General features: G+C 39.4%; 1 protein-coding gene across 3 annotated transcripts in view; it reads left to right on the forward strand.

Annotated features, from left to right (window-relative positions):
- Positions 1 to 16,329, forward strand: part of BBOX1 (gamma-butyrobetaine hydroxylase 1) — a 75,127-nt gene extending 58,798 nt beyond the window's left edge. For all 3 annotated transcript variants that reach the window (XM_055422694.2, XM_055422692.2, XM_055422691.2), the window contains 3 exons: positions 3,476 to 3,672; positions 13,394 to 13,560; positions 15,759 to 16,329. In XM_055422694.2, coding sequence (XP_055278669.2) covers positions 3,476 to 3,672; positions 13,394 to 13,560; positions 15,759 to 15,919 — 525 coding nt within the window. In that variant the 3' untranslated portion in view covers positions 15,920 to 16,329. The remainder of the gene's footprint in view (positions 1 to 3,475; positions 3,673 to 13,393; positions 13,561 to 15,758) is intronic.
- The last annotated feature ends 6,334 nt before the right edge of the window (positions 16,330 to 22,663 follow it).

Genomic DNA, 22,663 nt, shown 5'->3' on the forward strand with positions numbered 1-22,663 from the left:
TTCTACCACAGACCAAGTTATGTTATTGCTTTGCCTTCTTGGAGTTTGAAAGACTTGAGGTTGATATTTCCATTTCATCTTCTTTTTAATCATGCTTCTTCACCCCTCATTGCCTTGGCAATGAGATTATTTTCTACAATGACTTGGCCAGTTTATGCACATATTTTCAAGCTCAAAAAGAAGACATAAATTTAAGGATGAGCGATTATTCATTTAGGTCAGTTCTCTCATAATAGCAGAAAATGAGGTGTCATCAATCTAAAATGGAAGTTTGAGTTTATGAAACACAATGCACGCACCACACAATACTGAATTAGTAACAGTACTATAAAGGGACTTCTCCCTTCACAGGAAAGGAACTTGCTGTCTGAGGATCTGAAGCACAAAGGCCAAGGTTTGAACATTAGTTTCACCATATATTAGCAGAGTTCTCAGCAGCTGGCCAGTATTTACACCTGAGTCCCAGTTTCTTCCTCTACAGAATGGAGATGAAATTATCAAATTATAAGGACTGTTGCAGGGAATGAATAAATATGCATTTGTTGTTCAGTCACTCCATTGTGTTCGACTCTTTGGGACCCCAGGGACTGCAGCACACCAGGCTTCCCTGGCCTTCACTATCTCCTGGAGTTTGCTCAAACTCACGTCCATTGAGTCAATGTTGCCATCCAACCATCTCATCCTCTGTCTCCTCCTTCTCACCCAGCCCAACACCATAATTTAAGACCAAGTGTATTTTAGATTTTAAATAGAACTTTTGTATGATTTTGGAAGGAGGCAGGATTTCTCACAGCCACACGTTGGGAGAAGTCACGTGTGGCCTCTTCAGACTGACACATTTGGTTTGTTTGAACACACATTCATTGTATATCTGTTATGGATGAGGCACTCCGTAGGAGTCAAAGGAGAGTAGGGAATATTGTTTCTGCCCTCCAGGAGCTCGCAGTTTACAAAGAGATAGACCAGAGGAGATTCTGTTCCAAAAGAGCAGAGTCAGCACCAGGGCAAGAACTTCCTGAACAAACACAGATACCAAATGCTGCCTGGGTCATACAGAATGGGGGCTGTTCAGAGAAGAAGTGATCTAGTTTCTGAAGTTCTGAGATCAGTCAGGCACAGATTAGGGGCAGGCATTCCAGGCAGAGGGAGTGGCTTGCTGGCAGAGGGAGAGTAAAAAAGATAGAATATTCTTTTTGGGGGAAAAAAACCTGCAAATATTCATCATGTTCTATTAATAATCTGAATGGGGAAAGAATTTGAAAAAGAATGGATATATGTATATGTGTAATTGAGTCACTTAGCTGTACGCCTAAAATTAACACAACATTGTAAAATCAACTATACTCCAATATAAAATAAAAATTAAATTTAAAAAATCAAAATTTTAAAAAAGGATTTGTATTTTAGATCTGCACTATCCAATACAGTAGATACTAGTCATCCAGGATTAAGTTGTAATTTAATTCCGTTCCGTTCAGTCGCTCAGTCGTGTCCGACTCTTTGCGACCCCGTGGACTGTAGCCTACCAGGCTTCTCCGTCCATGGGATACTCCAGGCAAGAATACTGGAGTGGGTTACCATTTCCTTCTCCAGGGGATCTTCCCGACCCAGGGATCGAACCTGGGTTTCCCGCATTGGAGGCAGACGCTTTAACCTCTGAGCCACCAGGGAAGCCCTTAAACTAATTAGGATTAAATAAAATTTAAAGTTAAGTTTCTCAGACAAACTAACCACATTTCACATGCACAATACACATACAGGACCAGGGGTGACTACACTGGGCTCACGGAAGAACATTTCCATCATCACAGAAAGTTCTAATGGGCAGCACTTGCCCTAGCAATCTTCAGAGTTAGCCAAGCTAAATGGATATTTTCCCCACTTATACTGGTATCCCCCTAGTCTGTGTGTTTGATCATATTTGCCTCTTCCTTTATATAAACATTGTCAGACATTGGTTTTTATTTTTATTTCATGAAGAAGGAAGTTTTCACAGCTGAAGAGTGTTAGTTTCTTTATGCAGAAAATCACAGTCTAAATTTAGGTATTCAAAATCACCCACCCATGCTGACTTACTAAAAGGAATCACATAACCAAGGAAAATAACTCCATTCAAAAGAATATTGTTTAAAATATTGCCACATGTAGCTTTCCAAAATGAAATCATATTAAGCATTTTTCTCTAAATCTTAGTAAAAGTGACTAACACCATCCCTTAGGTTTCTCATTCCCACTTTTGGGGGGCTTATTCATCCTCATAGCCTCATCCTACCTCATTCCTTTATCATTATACTTGAACTACCTCCCTTGTGACTTGGGCTTCCCTTGTGGCTCAGCTGGTAAAGAATCCACCTGCAATGCAGGAGACCTGGGTTTGATCCCTGGGTTGGGAAGATCCCCTGGAGAAGGGAAAGGCTACCCACTCCAGTACTCTGGCCTGGGAGAAGTCCATGGACTGTATAGTTCATGGAGTCACAAAGAGTCATACACGACAGTAACTTGCACTTTCACTGCATTAGATTCTCAAGTAGTTACTCTCTTACAAGTTTCTCCCTTAAAAAATTGTATCCCTTGTTAACACCACTGGACTAATAATTTTCAACTCAGTCTGGACTACACTATTTCCATATTCAAAAGCCTTTAACAATTCCTCTCTGTGCACAAGAAAGTCCAATCTTTCATCTGACATTCAAGACTTCCCCTGATTAGATCCCAAATTACGTTTCCAAATGGATTACTATTTCCAGCTGTAACCCTCTACTGAAGCCATTCTAAAAGGAGATCAGTCCTGGGTGTTCATTGGAAGGACTGATGCTAAAGCTGAAGCTCCAATACTTTGGCCACCTCATGCGATGAGTTGATTCACTGGAAAAGACTCTGATGCTGGGAGGGATTAGGGGCAGGAGAAGGGAACGACAGAGAATGAGATGACTGGATGGCATCACCAACTCGATGGACATGAGTTTGAGTGAACTCCGGGAGTTGGTGATGGACAGGGAGGCCTGGCATGCTGTGATTCATGGGGTCGCAAAGAGTCGGACACGACTGTGCGACTGAACTGACTGAAGCCAGATATTTTGAGACCCAGTGAAGTGTGTGTGTTTGCACACCCATCAACACTGCCAAGTGATTTGCTCTCGTTGTTCTAGTCTACGTATCCAAAATCTTAACCCTTCGACTTTACCCAAATCAAATTCCACTTCTTCTGTAAAGCCAACAATAAGTGCTCACTCCCTACTGTTCTTGTGATCTGTGCCTTTTGTTTACAAACAAACATTATTTGATTGCATCCTTGTCTTAAACTGTAACACTATTTGAACAGTAAACTTTTGATTTCAAGCAACTATTTTCCCTAATCTCTTTCTCTGTTGACACAAGTGATAGATATAAAAGTATATTACCCTCATGAGTCTTTCTTTAAAGCTGTCAAAAATGTAGGTGCATACCATTTTAAACCATGGTTCTCTATTTCTAGGTTCAGCTTCTACACTGCATAAAGCAAACCGTCACTGGGGGTGAGTCAGAAATTGTCGATGGCTTCAACGTATGCCAAAAGCTCAAGGAAAAAAACCCTCAAGCATTCCAGATTCTGTCCTCCACCTTTGTGGACTTTACAGACATTGGAGTGGATTACTGTGATTTCTCTGTACAATCCAAACACAAAATTATAGAGTAAGTACTGTTTCTAAGTTTCTCATCTCAATAAAACAGTTGACAACAAAAGCTTCATTAACCTAAAGCTTAAACAGAAAAATTCAATTCACTTCTGAGCTTTACTTTATATTAACTGTTTAGCCCAGTTCTCAAATGAAGGAGAAAAAAAAAAGAATCCTGTCACCATTAAAAAAAAAATGAAACTCCATGAAATCTCTGTTCTTAATCAATATAAGTAACTAAGACTCCATGTATTCTTCATTTTTAAACTGTAAATTCTGCATAGTTATAATCAGTGTGATTGTACTAATCAGGACCCTTTCAGAAGTGAAAGAATATAACTCAAACTGGATAGTCTATCAGTTGAAAAGTATCATCTGATATTGACCTTTTATTTTTTCCTTCACCTCTTAGCCAGCACACCCAAAAATGAAGTGTGGGCTTCATTTTCAAAAATAATCAGTAGAAGCTCCAAGTTTTCATTGTCCTTAGAGCTGGTAATGACAGCACACAGAAAATACTTATTTTCCAAAGCTACAGCAAAGATGTAGACTCGCTGCCCAGAATGTGTTTAAATCTGTCCTGGAAGAATCACCATGGCTAGGAAGTCAGAGAATTCTGATAGGCTGTCCCTGGATCACACGTTCATCTCCAAAGAAAAGTCAGCCTCATCTGAACCACACGGGCAGAGAAAGAAACAATAACATCTTCCCAGATTGATGCCAAAGAATCATATGTTCCCTACACAGAACTTTTTGTATTCTTTTTTTGTTTAGCATGATTTCATAAGAGAGTATCTACAAAGGCCATGCATGTATCCTTTCATTTGAGAATTATCCTACATTGTTTTTCTAGGACACATTTGATTTAATCTGACCTTAATGAATTTTAAGGTGTTCAATTTCATAATTGAGTTCATATTCTTCTTTTAGGAGAAATAACCAAATAATATGAAATAAACTTATTTAATAAATAATCAAATCCCCAATATACTAACTCAGCTTTCTTAAATACACACGTGATCATCATTTATTCATTCAACAAATATTTATTGAGGCCATTCACTCTTATTGGTGCATGGGATACATTGGTAAAGAAAACAGTTTCCTGTCCTCATGAAGCTTATGGGGGAGGGGAGAATTAGAAATTTTTTAAATAAATTAGGAAAGTGCTTAAAGTTTCTTAAGTGCTTAAGAAACAAGGAAAAGTAAGGCAGGTTAGGGGAGTCTGTAGAGCCAAAGACTTAGGGAGGATGAAATTTGTATCATTAAATAGTGTTTCAGTTGAATTCCAATACTTTGGCCACCTGATGTGAAGGGCTGACTCATTTGAAAAGACCCTGATGCTGGGAAAGATTGAGGGCAGGAGGAGAAGGGGACGACAGAGGATGAGATGGTTGGATGGCATCACCGACTTGATGGACAGGAGTTTGGGTAAACACCAGGAGTTGGTGACGGACAGGGAGGCCTGACATGCTATAGTCCATGGGGTGGCAAAGAGTTGGACATGACTGAGCGACTGAACTGAACTGAAATAGTGTTTCAAGGACAAGCTTTACTGAGTAGGTGATATTTGAGCAAAACTTAAGAGTAAGGGAGTTTGTCCAGAAGATGAGCAGTTTCCAGAAACAGCTAGAGCAAAGATCCTAGGATGATCCTAAGAAGATGCTTGGTGTGGTCAAGGAACCATAAGAAGCCACACTGTGGAGCAGTGTTAAGAGAGGAGGCCAGATGGTTGTCAGTTCATATAAAGCTGTGTTAACCATCATAAGAACATTGGCTTTCACTCTTAGTGAAAGATTTTGACCAAAAGAGAGACATGTATATTCATGTAAAGTTATTTACATTTTTAGTGGATCACCCTGGCTACTGTGCTCAATATAGTGTAGGAGAACAAGGGCAGGAATAAGAAGTTCAGCTAAGGAGCTCCAATGACTGCAGGTCAGAGCCAAGGGTATCTTGAACATAAGTGGTCCTGGTGGTGACAGCAGCAGTGTGGAGGAGTCCTCTTTGGGATATATTTTTGCATATTTAATCAGCATATTTCCCTGAAATATTGGATGAAAGGTCTGAGAGGAAGACAGACTTAAAAAAATAAATCCTGGTCCAAAGTAACATTATCTAAGAGGTCAGTCACTGAGAATGGAAAAGGAAAGAATAACTCTCAAGATTCCTAGGTTTAACATGATAGTTTTAAACACTTAAAAGACCATTACAAATTATCATTTTGTTGTGACACATTCTGCAAGGCTAGTGAATAGAGGCAAAAAAAAAAAAAAACACAAAAACTTGGCTATTGAGTGAGGTTAACCAAATACCCATCATCTGAATCATAATTTGGCTTTGTTATTTTTTTTGTAATGAAATTCCATTATCAAGGTCTCAGAGATATCCCTAGAGAATATCAAGTTTTAACATTAATTCACTTAAAATGTGTTTTTAACAACAGGAGATAAAACAGAGTTTTCAGTTAATCAAGGGTTTCAGTACCCTGATTGTTCGGGTTAATTTTTCTAGTGGTTAAATCTTTTCACTCTTTTGAGATGCTTATTTCCTATTTAATACAAAAAGATCTTGGGGGCTGCTGAGAAAGTTAAGTATCATGCAGTACAATAAAAAATAAAGAAACCAGGACAATAATAATGGTGATTAAAAAAATAATAATATTGGTCTATTAAGCTATGGCAGTGCAACCTAGTGGTTACAAATCCAGTCACATGAACACAACTCCTTCTCTTGTTATCTGTATGCTGTTGGTCAAATGACTTATGCCTGCTAAGCCACAAAGAGGAATAATTGTCAGTAAAAAGGAAAAGAAGAAATAATATGAATACCTATGCTATTCTGTGCTATGCTTAATCACTAAGTTGTGTCTGACTCTTTGGGACCCCATGTAACTGTAGCCTGCCAGGTTACTCTGTTCATGGGGATTCTCCAGGCAAGAATACTGAAGTTGGTTGCCATGCCCTCCTCCAGGGGATCTTCCCAACCCGGGATTGAACCCAGGTCTCCCACATTGCAGGTGGATTCTTTACCATCTGAGCCACCAGGGAAGCCCAAGAATACTGGAGTGGGTAGTCTATCCTTCTCCAGGGAAACTTCCTGACCCAGGAATCGAACCAGGGTCTCCTGCACTGCAGGTGGATTCTTTTCCAGCTAAGCTACCTGGGAAGCCAGTGTGAATACCTACCACATAACAATTGCAGTGGGAATTATAGAGAAAATATACAGACAACCATGTCACAATGCCTGACTCAGAAAGAGCAGAATAAATTTTAGCTAACTATCATTTTCATAATCTAACCTGTTTACTGGTGATAGATTTTACTTTCAGCTCTGAGTTTCTAATGACCAAACCAAGACAGGAACATAATGAATCTGCAAGATGCTCTTAAGATATAAAATGTTCTTGCATAAAACATGATGTGGTAGACAAGACCATAGTAATATTCTCACAACACATTCATTGAGAAATAATATTTTAACTAATGAAGAGAATCTACAGCACCCCATTTGAATTACAGGAGAGGATTCCTCAGTCTTCACTGGGCATTTTTATGGGCATGACTGATGAGGTTTTGCATTTGCTAGTTTGCAGTCACGATGTTGCTGATTTATGTTTAAATGCTTGTCCTGCATGCATAGCTAGTATATAGCTGGTTATTCCCCATCTTTGGGCTTTTTACCCTTTCTCAGCATATAAAAAGATGTCCTCTTCATTAAAGGGGACTGGAATGCAAAAGTAGGAAGTCAAGAGCTACCTGGACTAACAGGCAAATTTGGCCTTGGGGTACAAACGAAGTAGGTCAAAGGCTAACAGAGTTTTGCAAAGAGAACGCACTGGTCATAGCAAACACCCTCTTCCAACAACACAAGAGAAGACACTACACATGGACATCACCAGATGGTCAATACCAAAATCAGATTGATTATATTCTTTGCAGCCAAAGATGGAGAAGCTGTATACAGTCAGCAAAAACAAGACCAGGAGTTGACTGTGGCTCAGATCATGAACTCCGTATTGCCAAATTCACACTTAAATTGAAGAATGTAGGGAAAACCACTTGACCATTCAGGTATGACCTAAATCAAATTCCTCACGATTATACAGTGGAAGTGATAAATAGATTCAAGGAATTAGATCTGATAGACAAAGTGTCTGAAAAACTATGGATGGAGATTCAAGACATTGTACAGGAGGAGGGATCAAGACGATTCCCAAGAAAAAGAAATGCAAAAAGGCAAAATGATTGTCTGAGGAGGCCTTACAAATAGCTGAGATAAGAAGATAAGCTAAAGGCAAAGGAGAAAAGGAAAGATATACCCATATGAATGCAGAGTTCCAAAGAATAGCAAGGAGAGATAAGAAAGCCTTCCTCAGTGATCAATGCAAAGAAATAGAGGAAAACAATAGAATAGGAATGACTAGAGATCTCTTCAAGAAAATTAAAGATACCAAGGGAACATTTCATGCAAAGATGGGCTCAATAAAGGACAGAAATGGTATGGACCTAACAGAAGCAGAAGATATTAAGAAGAGGTGGCAAAAATACACAGAACTATACAAAAAAGATCTTCATGATCCAGATAACCACAAAGGTGTGATCACTCACCTAGAGCCAGACATCCTGGAACAAAAGGCAAGTGGGCCTCAGGAAGCATCACTACAACCAAAGATAGTGGAGGTGATGGAATTCCAGTTGAGCTATTTCAAATCCTAAAAGATGATGCTGTGAAAGTGCTGCATTCAATATGTCAGCAAATTTGGAAAATTCAGCAGTGGCCACAAGACTGGAAAAGGTCAGTTTTCATTCCAGTCCCAAAGAAAGGTAATGCCAAAGAATGTTCAAACGACTGCACAATTGGACTCATCTCACACACTTGCAAAGTAATGGTCAAAATTCTCCAAGCCTGGCTTCAACAGTATGTGAACCGTGAACTTCCAGATGTTCAAGCTGGATTTAGAAAAGGCAGAGAAACCAGAGTTCAAATTGCCAACATCCACTGGATCATCAAAAAAGGAAGAGTTCCAGAAACACATCTACTTTTGCTTTATTGATTATTCCAAAGCCTTTGACTGTGTGGATCACAACCAACTGTGGAAAATTCTGAAAGAGATGGTATTACCAGAACACCTGACTTGCCTCCTGAGAAATCTGTATGCCGTTCAAAAAGCAACAATTAGAACTGGACATGGAACAGCAGACTGGTTCCAATCGGGAAAGGAGTATGTCAAGGCTGTATATTTTCACCCTGGTTATTTAACTAATATGCAGAGTATATCATGTGAAATGCCAGGCTGGATGAAGCACAAGCTGGAATCAAGATTGCCAGGAGAAATAACCTCAGATATGCAGATGACACCACCCTTATGGCAGAAAGTAAAGAAGAACTAAAGGGCCTCTTGATGAAAGTGAAAGAGGAGAGTGAAAAAGTTGGATTAAAACTCAACATTCAGAAAACTAAGATCATGGCATCCAGTCTTATCACTTCATGGCAAATAGGTGGGGAAACAATGGAAACAGTGAGAGACTTTATTTTTGGGGCTCCAAAATCACTGTAGATGGTGACTGCAGCCATGGGATTAAAAGACGCTTGCTCCTTGGAAGAAAAGCTATGACCAACCTAGACAGCATGTTAAAAAGCAGAGATATTACTTTACCAGCAAATGTCCGTCTGGTCAAAGCTCTGGTTTTTCCAGTAGTCTCGTATAGATGTGAGAACTGGACTATAAAGAAAGCTGAACGCCAAAGAATTGATGCTTTTGAACTGTGGTGTTGGACAAGACTCTTGAGAGTCCCTTGGACTGCATGGAGATCCAACCAGTCCATCATAAAGGAAATCAGTCCTGAATATTCATTGGAAGGACTAATGCTGAAGCTGAAACTCCAATATTTGGCCACGTGATACAAAGAACCGACTCATTGGAAAAGGCCTGATGCTGGGAAATATTGAAGGTGGGAGAAGGGGACAACAGAGGATGAGATGGTTGGATGGCATCACCAGTGCAATGGACATGAGTTTGGGTAGGCTGCAGGAGTTGGTGATGGACAGGGAAGCCTGGTGTGCTGAAGTCCATGGGGTCACAAAGAGTTGGACATGAATGAGTGACTGAACTTAACTGAACAGCACATAATCCTGCATCAAGACTTTCCTTTCATCCTCTTTTTACATACAGCATATCCTGCTTACTAAGGTCCAATTTTGCATTTTAAGTTGATCCTCATGATGCCAAGCACACATCTCCTCTAACATTCTTCCATCCTCAGAATAACATCTTCTCTGAATCTCACAAATTTACTTTCTATTTCCCCTCAGGTCATTTCTTAGAATGCTAAAAAACAAATTTGTGACTTATTTTCTCATATAGAAAGTAAACACCAGGTTAAAAGAAACAGAGAATGTACTACACAGAGAGAGAGAGGAATTGATTATTTTTGCCCACATGTATGAACTCTTAGGGGCTTCCTCAGGTGACGCTACTAGTAAAGAATCCACCTGCCAATGCAGGCAACACAGGAGATGTGAGTTCGATCCCTGTGTCACCAAGATCTCCTGAAGGAGGAAATGGTGACCCACTCCAGTATTTTTGATGAAAGAATCCCAAGGACAGAGGAGCCTGGCAGCCTATAATCCATGGGGTCGCAAAGAGTCAGACATAACTGAGCATCTGAGCAAAAATGAACTCTTAGAAATGAAAGCTTGGAATTTAGAAAGATGGAGATGATAACCCTGTATACAAGACAGCAAAAGAGACACAGGTGTATAGAACAGTCTTTGGGACTCTGTGGGAGAGGGCGAGGGTGGGATGATTTGGGAGAATGGCATTGAAACATGTATATTATCATATGTGAAACAAATCACCAGGCCAGGTTCGACGCATGATACAGGATGCTCGGGGCTGGTGCATGGAGATGACCCAGAGGGAGGATAAGAGGAGGTGGGAGGTGGGAGGGGGGTACAGGAAGGGGAACTCATGTACACCCAGGGCAGATTCATGTCAATGTATGGCAAAACCAACCAATATAATATTGTAAAATAAAAGAAAAAGAAAAAGGAAAAAAAAAAGAAACCAGCATCTAACCTAAATCCAAAAAAAAAGAAAAGAAATGAAAGCTTAAAACAATGTACCATGAAATACACAATTCTGATTTCATCGAGTATCCCATGGTACATTGTGTTAGTGGAAAAAGAAACAAATCAGCAGAGCAGCTGGGATGGAAGAGTCCCAGGGGAAGTTTCAAAGATGTAACATCCTTGTCAGTGACACGAAGGATGAAATTGTTATGTGTGCTTAGTCGCTCAGTCCGGTCCGATTCTTTGTGACCTCAGGGACTGTAGCCTGCAAGGCTCCTCTGTCCATGGGAATTCTCCAGGCAAGAATACTGGAGTGGGTTGCCATGCCCTCCTCCAGGGGATCTTCCCAACCCAGGGATCGAACCCAGGTCTCCTATATTGCAGGCAGATTCTTTGCCTTCTGAGCCACCAGGAAACTCCGTCATTGTTACATGCACCAAAAATAATGCAGGGGGAGAGGAAGGGATTTGTGTCAGGAGGAGTTAGGCTAGAATTTTAAAGATAAAGTGAAAAGACAAAAAGTCCTCAGAAACTGTGAAAGGAGTCTGAAACCAGCAGTATGAACACATCAGTCGAAAATTCTCAAGCTCTATGCTTTGTATCACTTAAACCTGAAGATCCACAGTCTCTTCTGCTGACTTACCTCTTCCTTCATTCTTTGTTCATGAAGCTACAAACTGCAGGCTACAGAGCATCCTTTATCTATGTGGAAAAGATGGGGCAGCAGGGGAGAGCACTTCACTGCCTATTCAGTCATATTTGCATTTTTATCAATATATATAAATTCAAGTTCTAAGAGCCTTTTTTGAAAACCTGTTTCTTTCTTACACTTTCTTTCCTTATATGGGTTCAATACGTAGATTTCAGTCACTACTCAATTAGCAAAGAGTTGCTGTTAATGACTGTTTCTAAGAGTTTATCATTCAGTTCACTTCAGTTGCTCAGTCGTGTCCGATTCTTTGCAACCGATGCACTGCAGCACACCAGGCTTCCCTGTCCATCACCAACTCCTGAAACTTGCTCATACTCATGTCTATTGAGTCAGTGATGCCATCCAACCATCTCATCCTCTGTCGTCCCCTTCTCCTCCTGCCTTCAATCCTTCCCAGCATCAGGGTCTTTTCCAATGAGTCAGCTCTTCGCATGAAGTGGCCAAAGTATTGGAGTTTCAGCTTCAGCATCAGTCCTTCCAGTGAATATTCAGGACTGATTTCCTTTAGGATGGACTGGTTTGATCTCCTTGTTGTCCAAGGGACTCTCAAGAGTCTTATCCAACACCAGTTCAAAAGCATCAATTCTTCGGCACTCAGCTTTCTTTATGGTCCAACTCTCACATCAATATAAGACTACTGGAAAAAGACTACATAGCTTTGACTAGACAGAGCTTTTATCATTACACTTGCCATTGGCTCACAGGATTGACAGGATTGCATCTGAGATACAAAGTGTGGGGACCAGGTAGCCATACTTTGTATACCACTGGTTCTCTCTGTGTGAGGAGCCAGTCAAGTGTAATCTAGACTCCAAATCAGTGTCACCAAGCCCTGGAACATGTACCAAAGTCTGTTACATTTGACCCATCAGTCAGCTATTGGCTCACATTACCACCTCCTAAGCTGACCCAGGAGTAATTCTTGGCACTTCATCACCATCCTTGCTCACCTTCAGTTTTTCTCTATCTCTCCTCTTTCTGCCTAAAGAAAAGATAAAGTTGGTTGCTATTTTAGAACTGGCTAAAAGTCCATCTTCCTAATAAGCTAAAAAAGTTTTTTCTTCCTTTGTCTCTGTGTCTAAACAATATTCATATATTGCTAATTATAACCAACAAACTTAAATTTAAAACTGTTATTTCTTACATTAAAAACAGTATTATGTTATATTGTCAAGATCATTATTTACATTCTAAGAAATACTATACAGATCAGTATATTAGAATCTCTCAAAGTACTCAAAAGACCTTGGTACTCTCTAAAGGTACTAAAAAGTATACAAAGTTACATATGTAATAAATATTTATTAACTGCCTAGCTCTATGTAAGTGCTGGGAATACAACATTAAGTGAAATACAGTATCAGTCTTCTCAAAGCCTATACACTAAGATAGTTAATATAGATGGAAAGATCCAAAGAATGTACTTCCAGCTAGACTCTACTTTCTCTGTGCCTTGGTTTCCCCATCTAAAATTAGGGATTGAATTATAACAGATTATTTCAAGCTTTTAAAAAAACAAGTCTTTCTTCCAAATAATGCTCCAATAAAATCATACTTAAAACCCCAATAGATAAAACATACAAGTTGATTGATCTATGAATTATAACATAAACAAATTTTAATATGTAAAAGCTACTCTTTTTCAAAGAATGAAGAATGAACTAATTTTCCTAACAAATAAAAATTTTAAATTTCTCAGAAACATTTATTTTGAAGTAATTTGAATCATTCTGGCACTTTGGTGGTAAGATTTCCAAAAACACTTGCCAAATGAATAAATGAAAAACCAATGAATACTTTGTATCACAGATAACCTTAATATTTTCTGTACATGTGTTTGGATTCCTTAATATTGTATTTCAGAAACATCATCCAAGATGAAATGACCCTTACAAATGTAAATAGATACCTCATGACTTCTATATTTTAACTTCTTCTCTTTGAAAAACAGATTAGATGATAAAGATCAAGTGATTCGTATCAACTTCAACAATGCAACTAGAGACACGATATTTGATGTACCTGTCGAGAGAGTTCAGCCTTTCTATGCTGCTCTGAAGGAGTTTGTTGACCTCATGAACTGTAAAGATTTCAAGTTTACTTTCAAGATGAATCCAGGTCAGTGAACACACCTCCTTAAACAACTGAAAGAATGGGTTTTCTTTAATCTTAAGCATTGAGCACAGTATCTAGAGCAGTTTTTCTCAGACGAGGCATGTGGAACAATTTACAGCAGCATCTTGGTGTATAGCCAACTTGCTTAAATAGCAGACTTCTGGCTCCTACCCTGGCTCTAAATTGACTTTAAAATACTCATTCTTAAATAAGTTCCTAGGTAATCCTCAAACACATCAAAATTTAATAACCTCTAACCTAAAGAATAAATATTGAAAGTCAAGCTACAGGCCAAATAAAATCTCATATCTGATATGAAGACTGACGACATATTTTCTATTCTGATAGCCAATCAATACAAACTGAAGCTTATACTTTATTCTTCTAACTTGGTAAACAGATAAAATTATCCCCATGGCTCTCACTCTAAAGTTCATGAGTCATGTTTACTCACTGTACTTATCTGATCTGGCAGGCATACTGCTACCTGAAACAAAGTCATACTGAAGTATTTCAGCCACTTGGATAAAAAAGCAGAAAGCATTGTGGGTTCTCTGGACCATCTCTACTTAATAAAATGACATGAAACTCAAGGCTTTTGATATCTAAAATAAAAGGCCTAATTTCTCCCACCTGTTGACTGGGGCAAGTAGAAGATACTTTTCTCTTGTGCTTTTTTTTCTTTTCTAATTAATCACCGACTCTGTGGACATGAGTTTGAGTGAACTCCGGGAGTTGGTGATGGACAGGGAGGCCTGGCGTGCTGTGATTCATGGGGTCGCGGAGAGTCGGACACGACTGAGCGACTGAACTGAACTGAACTGAACTGAATTGATCTTTGGATCTAGTAAAGTACTACTAGAATCTTCATAAATTCATTGCTATGCAGTCAACACCATGTTGATTTTTAAGAGCAGTAACATGTAAAATGGAAATGCAATGGGAGAAAAATACCCAGAAAACAAGAGTTAGAATTCAAGCTTCATGATTTAATGGCAAAAACCTTCTGACAAGTGCTTCAGCTTCTCAGAGCTTCAGTTTTCTCTGTATGAAAAGATGAGATAATACTCTTCCATCAAGATTTTTATGAGGCTTAGAAATAACATACATAAATACTAAGAACATAAAAGACAAACCAAGAATGTCACTCTCCTTATAATTATCTGAGGCTGTTAAACTAGAAATAAGCATTTCTTTTTTTTCCCCCTTTTATTTATTTTTAAATTGGAGGCTAATTACTTTACATTATTGTATTGGTTTTGCCACACATTGACATGAATCTGCCCCAGGTGTGCATGTGTTCCCCATCTTGAACCCCCCTCCCACCTCCCTCCCCTTCCCATCCCTCTGGTTCATCCCAGTACACCAGCCCCGAGCATCCTGTATCATGCAACTAAACAGACATTTCTCCAAAGAAGACATACAGATGGCTAACAAATACATGAAAAGATGCTCAACATCACTCATCATCAGAGAAATGCAAATCAAAACCACAATAGAAATAAGCATTTTTTAAGTCAGAAAGAGAAAGACAAATATCATATGATATCACTTGTATGCAGAATCCAAAATATGGCAAAAATGCACCTGCCTGTGAAACAGAAAGACTCTCTGACATAGAGAACAGACTTGTGGTTGCTAAGGTAGGGGGGAGAAGAGGTGGGATTTGGGGGTTAGCAGATGCAAACTATTATATATAGAATATATACAGAAAAAGGTCCTACTCTTTAGCACAGGGGATTTTTCTATATCCTGTGATAAACCATAATGGAAAAAATATAAAAATGAATGTATGTATATGTATAACTGAATCACTTTGCTGTATAGCAGAAATTAACATAACATTGTAAATCAACTATATTTCAATTTAAAGAAAATACTTCTGAGTAGGAGGTAAGTAATAATCAGGAAGAACAATTCAGAAGTTTTGCATGAAGATAATAGTTTAAGTAAGAATTATAAAAGTGCCTACAGGGGCCTGACAGTCTATGTAGTTCAGATGTCAAAAGGCCCAAAGCAATCAGCATCTAGTGGTCTGATTTGTATGAAAAAGCAAATATGAAATTTTATGTAAAGAAGTAAACATATTGTTTCTTGATGTGAACCACGTGGCAGTGCTATTTTTGCATTTCACATTTTCTAGTTTGGCAAATCATTTACTCATAAGATTATATTCATACTGTAAAAAATCTTTTGTCTAGGTGATGTGATTACCTTTGATAACTGGCGCTTACTTCATGGCCGGCGAAGCTACGAAGCCGGAACGGAGATATCCCGCCATCTAGAAGGGGCTTATGCTGACTGGGATGTGGTCATGTCAAGGCTACGTATCTTAAGGCAGAGCGTCCAGAATAGAAACTGACTCTCCTGTTGCTAACTTCAGTAAGATTCCAATCAGTGTATTTTATAAGATATGACAAGGATATTTGTCTTCACAGACCATGAGCCATTTCAGTTATGTATTAATCTCTTTAACACTGAACATGTCATCTTTCTCACAAGAGTTCTCTTTTCTTTGTAATCGCATACAATGCCAACTTTTTAGACCTTGTAGCCATGTTCCCTCTTTTCCAAATAAAGCATCTCTTCATTCCAGATGCATGTATGATCTAATTTCTTTTGCCCATCTGTGAGAGTCTCCAGCATGCCTTCAAATCATTTTTTACTAAACCAAATTCTCTCTTCAAATAGGCTTCTTTTAAATAAAGCTTTGTTTCAAATAAAGTTCGTGTTTCAAATAAAATTTGTCTCAAATAAAACATGTTTCTGCTCTGTTGCCTGTAGGGTCTCGTTTTTCATGACTGCATATAACTGTCTTTTGCGTGCTTGGGAATGCTATTTTCCCAAGCATAGCATATTGGGATCATATTTTCAAAGATCTCTTTGTTTACTTTTATTACCGAATTCTGTGACCCAAATTTCCAGCCCTCCACCAACCTGGTGAGCTAAGCTTTTCTTGTAATACCTAAATTATGACATCAAACCCAAGAATATGTCAAATTAAAAGAAAATATAGTCCCCTGTCGGAGAAGGCAATGGCAAGCCACTCCAGTACTCTTGCCTAGAAAATCCCATGGATGGAGCAGCCTGGTAGGCTGCAGTCTGTGGGGTCGCTAAGGGTCGGACACGACTGAGCGACTTCACTTTCACTTTTCACTTTCACACATTGGAGAAGGAAATGGCAACCCACTCCAGTGTTCCTGCTTGGAGAATCCCAGGGACGGGGGAGCCTGGTGGGCTTCCATCTACGGGGTCACACAGAGTCGGAAACGACTGAAGTGACTTAGCAGAAGCAGCATAGTCCCCTGTCCTTACAAAGTTTCTCTTGCCCCAAATAAATACTCCTAAGGACTGCCAGGATAGCATACCCCTGTCTGTTGATCTGTTCCCTTCACTCCTAGGCTTCAACTAAGAACTAGTAACGGTAGAACCAAGATGCATGCAACACTCATAAATGAACATGATGTCTACTCACCTGTGGACACCTTTACCTGCTGGTCTTGGCTTCCTCTATGGCCACTGCCTTATCCGCAGTGGTAGAACACAGGTGTCTCCCCCAGTCATGAAACCTGTTATGCCTGTTGAGTATGTCTACTGTGCCCAGTCCTTACCCATGTCTCCGAAAAAAGGAGTCTTGGCATTTCCATTTGCCAAAATCCTGGTAGTATACAAATTTTAGTCTACACACTTGGGGCCCTATTCAAGCCTCCTACTCTGAAAGTCTTAATCACTGTCACTGCTGTAGAGCTCTACCTGTTGGTTTATAACTAAATCAAAATATTACTTCCATCCTTGAGTTTTACACTCACACTGTTCCGAAGACACTGAGAATATGGATGGAAAGTGCCTGAGGCCCATGTCAGCTCACTCCTCTGTTTTCTGAACTCTGGTATTAAGTCCACACCACCAGCCCCATCTCCTCTTTCCCTGGTAATGCTGGCCTTTTCGGGGGTGTTCATTGCCCTTTCCTAATCATCTGGTCTTGATGGGGCTACTATGGTACACCACATATGTTTGATTTTTCGAAACTCCAAATGGAGTGGGCCAGGTTTCTCAATGCCATCTCTCCTAAGAGGCTCCTAGAATGAAAATAGGTCAGTTCAATAGGGGCATGGCTCGAACTGAAGGGGCAGCATTCAATACCTAAAGACAAATACATTTCATGAGTAACCCCAGGTCCATCCACTTACAAAATCTAAACTCCAGGCACTTGAAGCACTAAGGTGACTTAGCATGCTTTTATTCATTTGACAGATATTTAATCACATACCAGGTATATGTCAGGCACACTGCTAGACTAAAGACATAGAAGGACTTGCGATGTACCTACTTATGGTCTGGTAGGGGAACAGATAAGGATGTAGATGATGATGTGTTATATTAACAGAAGGGTTCATAGGAAGGCATCCAAGATTGGAGAGGTTAATGAAAACTTCAGTCTGAGTTGAATGAGGATTAGCAGTAGTTTTCCTGGCAAAGACAGGAAAATTACTTTTCAGCTCAAAAGGTAGAAAAGGCACAGAGAATTGAGATTGATCACAGTGCATGTGCTGATTTACAAGTAAAAAAAGAGCAAAGCATAGGAATAGTGTAAATCCTGGGTTTGGATGCCTAGGTTCAAAGAGTAATAATAATAATCAGTTAACTAGGTGTCTTTGAACAAACAACTTCTTCCCTTAAGCCTCAGATTTCTATATATAAATGAGACTAAGAATAGTTATCTCATTAAATTTGTATGTGGATTAAGTAAAAGTTCACCAAGAGCAGAATTTTCTCAAAATTCTCAGATGATTAGAGTCATGTTTGTGTGTGTGCCTTTAATACTACTGCCCAGGCTCATTCTGTGAAGGCTACGATTCGATAGATTTGGGCTAAGAACCAAGAACTGTATCTTCAGCAAAGATCCCAGGTGATAGACATCATCATAGAAGTTTAGAAAATATAAATGTAAAGCATTTAGCATGGTTCCTAAGTGAGGGTAAGTACTCAACAAATGGTAACTAGTGTTCGTTATAACAACCGAGGTTGTAGAGGGAGAGAATAGACAAGGATGAGACAAGATATATGATGCCAGAGACAGAGGTAAGGACCAGGTCATGAAACATCAAAATGAATGTTGTACTAAAGAGCTGACATTTTATCTTGAAAGCAATGAGGAGCCACTTAAAAGTTTTGTTTTTTGTTGTTTTTTTTTTTAATAGAATGCCTTGGTCAGATACTCATTTTTCAAAGATCCATCTGGCTACACTGTAGAGGAAATTGTAAATGAGCAAGGCTAGAAGCTATAAATCTACTTATGAGGTTATAAATCTGCTTACTGTAGGAAGCTGGATGAGAGATTAAGAAGGACTGAATTAGAATGCTGGGAGAGGAAATGGAGAGATACTTAGGAAGCTAAATCTAGAGAACTTGATGCTTCTCTACATGTAAAGAATGAAGGAAATGTTCAAAATGCCTGCCGGGTTTCCGGTTAAGAGAAATAAGTTAACTGTGATTCAGTGCTTAAGGAGAGAAGCCACAAGAGCAGAAGCAAGTTTGTGGTCAAGACAATGAATACAGTTTTGAACAGACTGAACTTGGATTGCCCTTGAGCTGATCTACTTGGCCATTGGCTCTATACGTACATACAGCTCAGGACAGAGACCTGGATTGGAGATCTGCGTTTGGAAAGTATCTGAAAGTGGATGAAATCATTACTTGCTTTCCTGGAGACATTTATGATTGTGACCAAAATTACAAGTCTCATGGTATGATGATAAACAAATGATATTGGACTAGTCTGTGGAATTACTTACACCCTGAACATAAAGAATCAGTAGTTGCTTATATTCAAAATCAGCTAGACCACTCACATATTTTATTTTGTCACTAGAAGATGGCATTCCAAACCAGCATCCTACAGACTGGCTGTTTCCTTCTCTGTTGAAAAATTATTTCTGCCCTGGAAAGAAGGGACAGAGGATTGGATGCTGTTGCAACAATTTCTGAAGTGTTATATAGGACATGACATATTATGGGCTACAGCAGCTGGTGCCGACGGAAGATGACTAGGTTTCCTGGATATAATAGTCTAAAGATTTGACTTTCCTCCAAACTCATAATAGATCTGATGTAACTTGGATTAGAATTTACCCCCATTTGGCAGTGTGGACTCTTACGGTCTGTTCTATTTCTCTGATTTGATTTGTAGAATATTAGCGTCTTGGCTGGTTAATCGGAATTACTCCACAGGTCACCAGAATGACATGTCCCAAGATATCTTCGTTGGTCTTTATTTCTCCCTCTAACGGACCATTAAAAGGTGAATAAATGAGTTTCATTAGTGGGAATTTGGGCAAAAAAAGGAAATCCATGGAAAAACTGATGGACACTGAGGGTAATTTCTCTGTCCAGGAATTTAAATTAAGAAAGAGGAGAGACTTTATGAATAAAAGTGCCCTTTTTTATTGTTAAATATCATTTTGAGAATGGATTTGAACCAAAAGTTCTTGCAACGAAAGTTTGATTCATTTGGATGTAATGGCTTGTAACATACCTCTGTGTCTCTGCATATTCTTCCCCTCTGTCTGGACCACTCTTCCCTACCAAATTCTATGCTTGCAAAATTCATCTTCCTTCTTCAAAATTTACTATAAGTTTTACCTCTCTTGTGACTCCTTCCCTGATTCTCCCAGTCAGGCTTAAAAACTCTTTCCCCTGGCTCCCTTTGAGCTTTACATAAATGTTTGTTTTGTTGTTCCTCAGTCACTAAGTCATGTTCAACTCTTTGCAACTCCATGGACTGCAGCACGCCAGGCTTCCCTGTCCTTCACTGTCTCCCAGAGTTAGCTCAAATTCATGTCCATTGAGTTGGTGATGCCATTCAACCATCTCATCTTCTATCATCGCCTTTTCCTCCTGCCTTCAATCTTTCCAATGAGTTGGCTCTTCCCATCAGATGGCCAAAGTATTAGAGCTTCAAAATCAGTCCTTACAATGAATATTCAGAGTTGATTTCCTTTAGAATGGACTGGTTTGATCTCCTTGCAGTCCAAGAGATTCTCAAGAGTCTTCTTCAACACCACAGTTCAAAAGCATCAATTCTTTGACACTCATCCTTCTTTATGATTCAACTAGCAGATCTGTACATGACTACTGGAAAATCCACAGCTCTGAATATACAGACCTTGTCAGCAAAGTGATGTCTCTGTTTTTTAATAAGCTATCTAGGTTAGTCATAGCTTTTCTTCCAAGGAGCAAGTTTCTTTTAATTTCATGGCTGTAGTCATCGTCATCTGCATATCTGAGGTTATTGCTATTTCTCCCGGCAATCTTGATTCCAGCTTGTGCTTCTTCCAGCCCAGCATTTCTCATAATGTACTCTGCATATAAGTTAAATAAGCAGGGTGACAATATACAGCCTTGACATACTCCTTTTCCTATTTGGAACCAGTCTGTTGTTCCATGTCCAGTTCTAACTGTTGCTTCCTGACCTGCATACAGGTTTCTCAAGAAGCAGGTCAGGTGGTCTGGTATTCCCATCTCTTTCAGAATTTTCCACAGTTTATTGTGATCCACACAGTCAAAGGCTTTGGCATGGTCAATAAAGCAGAAATAGATGTTTTTCTGGAACTCTCTTGCTTTTTCGATGATCCAGCAGATGTTGACAATTTGATCTCTTGTTCCTCTGCCTTTTCTAAGACCAGGTTGAACATCTGGAAGTTCACGTTTCATGTATTGCTGAAGCCTGGCTTGGAGAATTTTGAGCATGACTTTGCTAGTGTGTGAGATGAGTGCAATTGTGCAGTTGTTCGAGCATTCTTTGGCATTGTCTTTCTTTGGGATTAGAATGAAAACTGAACCTTTCCAGTCCTGTGGCCACTGCTGAGTTTTCCAAATTAGCTGGCATATTGAGTGCAGCACTTTCCCAGCATCATCTTTTAGGATTTGAAATAGCTCAACTGGAATTCCATCACCTCCACTAGCTTTGTTTGTAGTGATGCTTTCTAAGGCCCACTTGACTACACATTCCAGGATGTCTGGCTCTAGGTGAGTGATCACACCATCGTGATTATTTGGGTCGTGAAGATCTTTATTGTACAGTTCTTCTGTGTATTCTTGCCACCTCTTCTTAATATCTTCTGCTTCTGTTAGGTCCATACCATTTCTGTCCTTTATTGAGCCTATCTTTGCATGAAATGTTCCCTTGATATCTCTAATTTTCTTGCAGAGATCTCTAGTCTTTCCCATTCTGTTGTTTCCTTTGCATTGATCGCTGAGGAAGGCTTTCTTATCTCTCCTTGTTATTCTTGGGAACTCTGCATTCAGATGCTCATATCTTTCCTTTTCTCCTTTGCTTTTCGCTTCTCTTCTTTTCACAGCTATTTGTAAGGCCTCCTCAGACAGCCATTTTGCTTTTTTGCATTTCTTTTCCATGGGGATAGTCTTGATCCCTGTCTCCTGTACGATGTCATGAACCTCTGTCCATAGTTCATCAGGCACTCTGTCTATCAGATCTAGTCCCTTAAATCTATTTCTCACTTCCACTGTATAATCATAAGGGATTTGATTTAGGTCATATATGAATGATCTAGTGGTTTTCCCTACTTTCTTCAATTTAAGTCTGAATTTGGCAATAAGGAATTCATGATCTGAGCCACAGTCAGCTCCTGGTCTTGTTTTTGCTGACTGTATAGAGCTTCTCCATCTTTGGCTGCAAAGAATATAATCAATCTGATTTTGGTGTTGGCCATCTGGTGATGTCCATGTGTAGAGTCTTCTCTTGTGTTGGTGGAAGAGGGTATTTACTATGACCAGTGTATTCTCTTGGCAAAACTCTATTAGACTTTGCCCTGCTTCGTTCTGTACTCCAAGTCCAAATTTGCCTGTTACTCCATGTAGCCTCTTGATGAAAGTGATAGAGGAGAGTGAAAAAGTTGGCTTAAAGCTCAACATTCAGAAAACTAAGATCATGGCATCTGGTCCCATCACTTCTTGGGAAATAGATGGGGAAACAGTGGCTGACTTTGTTTTCCTGGGCTCCAAAATCACTGCAGATAGTGACTACAGTCATGAAATTAAAAGACGCTTGCTCCTTGGAAGGAAAGTTATGACCAACCTAGATAGC

Source organism: Moschus berezovskii, chromosome 14 (assembly GCF_049115385.1).
Source record: "Moschus berezovskii isolate FMDL1 chromosome 14, NW_MosBer_1.0, whole genome shotgun sequence".
Classification (NCBI taxonomy): Eukaryota; Metazoa; Chordata; class Mammalia; order Artiodactyla; family Moschidae; genus Moschus; species Moschus berezovskii.